We start from the raw sequence: 3,777 nt of genomic DNA on the forward strand, positions 1-3,777 counted from the left end.
ATAGCAATCGGATAGGTGTACTGTGCATGCGTGCAGCACATCCATCAGATATTACAATCTGATCTACAAATCTGACGGATTTCTGTACCACAGCTTTCACTGTGTAGTAACATATACAGTGTAGGTGAATGTGGTGTTAAATAAGGGAGATGCACGGTTAATGGGGGTGACACACAGGGACAGGGGTTTAATAGGGGTGATACACATGGGATTGGGGATATGGAGGGGCGACCAAAAGTTGCCTAACAACCCAGAAGTCCCTCTAATGGCCATCTGGTAGCCAGCCACTAGAGGTGGAGTTAACACATAAAGATAATTATTGTGATACCGGAGAAACTGACGGAAGCCAATCACAGAGAGATGGACACAGGCTTCTTCAGGAAGGAAGAGATTCTTTATTCGGTTCATCGATCGGGACTCAGAGGGACTAATGTCACCAAAAACAGCAAAGATCTGAGCACTAAATACATAGAGTACATTCCTTATACAGCACTGTAGCTCCTCCCACAATTAACTACGCCCACACATACCCTTAATCTATTCAATGAATAGAGTCTAAACTCATCCATCCGGTCTAACCACGTGGCTCCTCTGAAACAAAGGAGAGGGACGCGTAATTCCATTTCCTACATTCTTTCACATGCTCAGTACAGTGATGACAGTATCTTAGCTACGTGTAACTAACTAACTGATACTACAAACACATGTACATACATATGCCTTGTGGCAATCTTAGCCTGCTAAACTTTTATTTTACTGGAATTACATCACAATTGCAGTTGCACTTGTAATAGTTACCGTTACACAGTTAAGCGACCTGGGACACTGAACCCAGACCACTTCAATGCGCTGAATTGGTCTGGGTGCCTATAGTATCCCTTTAAACATGTCAGTAAACATATATATAGAAACATATTAAAGTAATTAATCAATTAAACATGTCATTGCAGTTACTACGACATCAGGCGGATGTTGAAGAGGAAGGTGAAGGCAGCAGCCGCCTCCAGGCGGTTCACAAGAACCGGACCTGCTGCCCAATGAAGAGGAGCTTCTGCAGTTCCTGGGAAGAGACAATCTCCTTGGGATTGAGGGGACATCTGGCGCTGAAACATCTGAAGGTACATTGTTAAAGGACCACTATAGTGCCAGGAAAACAAACTCGTTTTCATGGCACTATAGGGTAATTAGGTCTCCCCCCCCCCCCCCTCTCAACCCTCGTGTCCCCCTTCCCACTTCAGCCACTTACCTTTCTCCAACCCCTTCAGCCACTTACCTTTCTCCAGCGCCGGGATCCCTCGGCGCTGGGGAACACTCCTCCCTCTGCCGACGTCAGCTCCGAATGCACAGCAAGAGCCGTGCGCACATTCAAACCACCCATAGGAAAGCATTACTCAATGCTTTCCTATGGACGTCCAGCATCTTCTCACTGTGATTTTCATACCATGAGAATCGCGGAAGCGCCTCTAGTAGCTGTCAGTGAGACAGCCACTAGAGGCTGGATTAACCCTCGGTGAAACAGCAGTTTCTCTAGAACTGCTATGTTTTCAGCTGCAGGCTTTAAACTAGAGGGACGTGGCACCCAGACCACTTCATTGAGCTGAAGTGGTCTGGGTGCCTATAGAATTATAAATTCCTTTAAATTCATATTTGTTAGTCGAAATGTACATATATCAGTTTTCTTGTGTTAACCTTCCAATGTGTGTTTTCTATGCCATCAGTGCAAGCCCCTCAATCCCCAGAAGAGGCACTAGGAACTGCAGGAGATGCTGTCTGCATGGAGAGCAGGGCAGCAGGTTCACCTCCTGTCTCCCTGGAAATGCGCCTGGCTTCACTTTCCTCTCGTAAGTACTTGCATAGCATTGTTAGATAAATGTTATGTGTGTGTGTGTGCATGCGCATTTAAACATACACACACACACAAGTATGTGATTTTACTGTATATGAAGTTAATTTATCACATACATGTATTTCAGACCATTCGCAACTTGTCGACGTTTCTTCACCACGTATGAGTGTGGTTTCCCTCCAACAGCCGGCCACTGGTGTCCAGGAACAGGGATCCACTGCTGAGCGTAAGTAAAAAATGCTTTCTCCACACATTTTCTTTGCAGGCATACTAGTTTATGTAACAGGCAGGGCCGGGTCAACCACTAAGCAAACTAAGCGTCTGCCTAGCACGCACTGGCCAGGGGGCTTAATGTCTGGGTGACCAGCAGGGGTGGGGGGGAGCTCACAACGCTCCTCTCCTTCTGTTCACTTTATTTACTGTGGCTGAGTTGACCACGTGTGATCTTATCTACCATCTACTTGCCCTGAAAGGAAGCTGAGTGCAAATATCAGCTTTCTGTCATGCAGAAGAAACAGGAGATTCTCTACCTGGGGACGCTCGGCCACGATACATGTAGTGAGATTAGAAGGAAAGGGAGGTGGGCACAAAGACATGCGTTGAGAGGTCACAAAGAGACGGAGAAAGGGCTAGGGGGGACAAAGATGCATAACTATACTTAGACATACTAATAAATTAATAGCATGACTGCATATATCTTATTTCCAAGTTTAAATAATATTGTTGTACAGATGATAGTAAGCATTGCAACATATGACACATGCTAACAATGTTCTTTCTCTGTTCTCCCCTATAGGTTCTGATGGTACTCTCCCCCTGCAAGAGGAGGGTACCATTACCCTAACAGCAGTGGATCCTGATTCAGTTACATCAGTGGCCGAAGAAATGCAGTCGCCACAACTTCCTCCACCGTTGGCTGCGCTGTATGCGACGATCCAGTCTCGTCAAGCTGAACTGGAGACATCCATACAGCAGGATAGGGAGAATCAGCGAGAACTATTGCAGAATGTAATAACCGAGGTACGCTCCATGTCTAACGTTTTGAATGAGGGCGTTAGGCAATTTACATCAGCAATGGTTTCCTTGCAGCAAAATATGCAGCGCTTTATGGAAATGAGGGAGGAAGAGTGCATTTTAATGCGCGCGCAAGCTGCCCATAATTTGGGCATAACCATTGCTGATGTAGATAGCCTAGTTCGTGAACGACGTGTGCAGGGTCTTCCCAGAAGGGATGATGATGATGAATAGATTTCGGACCTATTGCTGCACTTTTATATTTTATCTTTATGGTGTTGTATCACCTTTTAAAAAGAATAAAATTTCGAATTTTTCTACTACTACTCACCTGGAGTCCTGTGTCAAATTGGCTGCTCGACATTTGCAAAGGATACCAGTATCCCCCCATATTTCCTGGGGAGGCACCTTGAATGCTCTTCTATCTCTATTATCTCGTGAGTGCATCCAATTAAGCGCACTATTCACTGTATATACTGTATCACACTATTGTTTTTTTCTTTGTATGTTCCCTCTATAGACTGTACAGCCGTATCCCACTCTCTGTTTGTGGTTCTATACATATATAACAATCGTTTTGGGTGGATAACGATCTTGGGAGGCTACAGATTGATTGGAAGTTAAGTAATTTATATAATATCTAACACTTTCTACGGTGTTGTTTTGTTTTGGATGATGAATAGATATCTGTGGGAAGAATGCACTCAGATGTTTATTTCTCATTATCATCCACAAATGTGAACACAACTGATGCTGTTCATTATAGGTTGTTACATTCTCAATTTCCTCCTGGTTTTCCCTATCCTTCCCCTGAATATACATTGGTTCATTCTCCTCTGCCCTATATCCTCCCAGGACTGCTCCTAACAACATGGGCTGCCTCTGCTTTGCTGATTCTCCCACTTGCTTTTCTAAAT

At 44.6% G+C, this 3,777-nt stretch overlaps 1 protein-coding gene across 1 annotated transcript; it reads left to right on the top strand.

Annotated features, from left to right (window-relative positions):
• Positions 1-938: 938 nt before the first annotated feature.
• Positions 939-3,094, top strand: LOC134612219 (uncharacterized). The gene is made up of 4 exons (XM_063456568.1): positions 939-984; positions 1,719-1,841; positions 1,974-2,072; positions 2,643-3,094. Exons 1-4 carry the CDS (start codon positions 939-941, stop codon positions 3,092-3,094), a joined length of 720 nt encoding a protein of 239 aa, XP_063312638.1.
• Positions 3,095-3,777: the final 683 nt, after the last annotated feature.

The sequence above is a fragment of the Pelobates fuscus genome, chromosome 5, assembly GCF_036172605.1.
Source record: "Pelobates fuscus isolate aPelFus1 chromosome 5, aPelFus1.pri, whole genome shotgun sequence".
Classification (NCBI taxonomy): domain Eukaryota; kingdom Metazoa; phylum Chordata; class Amphibia; order Anura; family Pelobatidae; genus Pelobates; species Pelobates fuscus.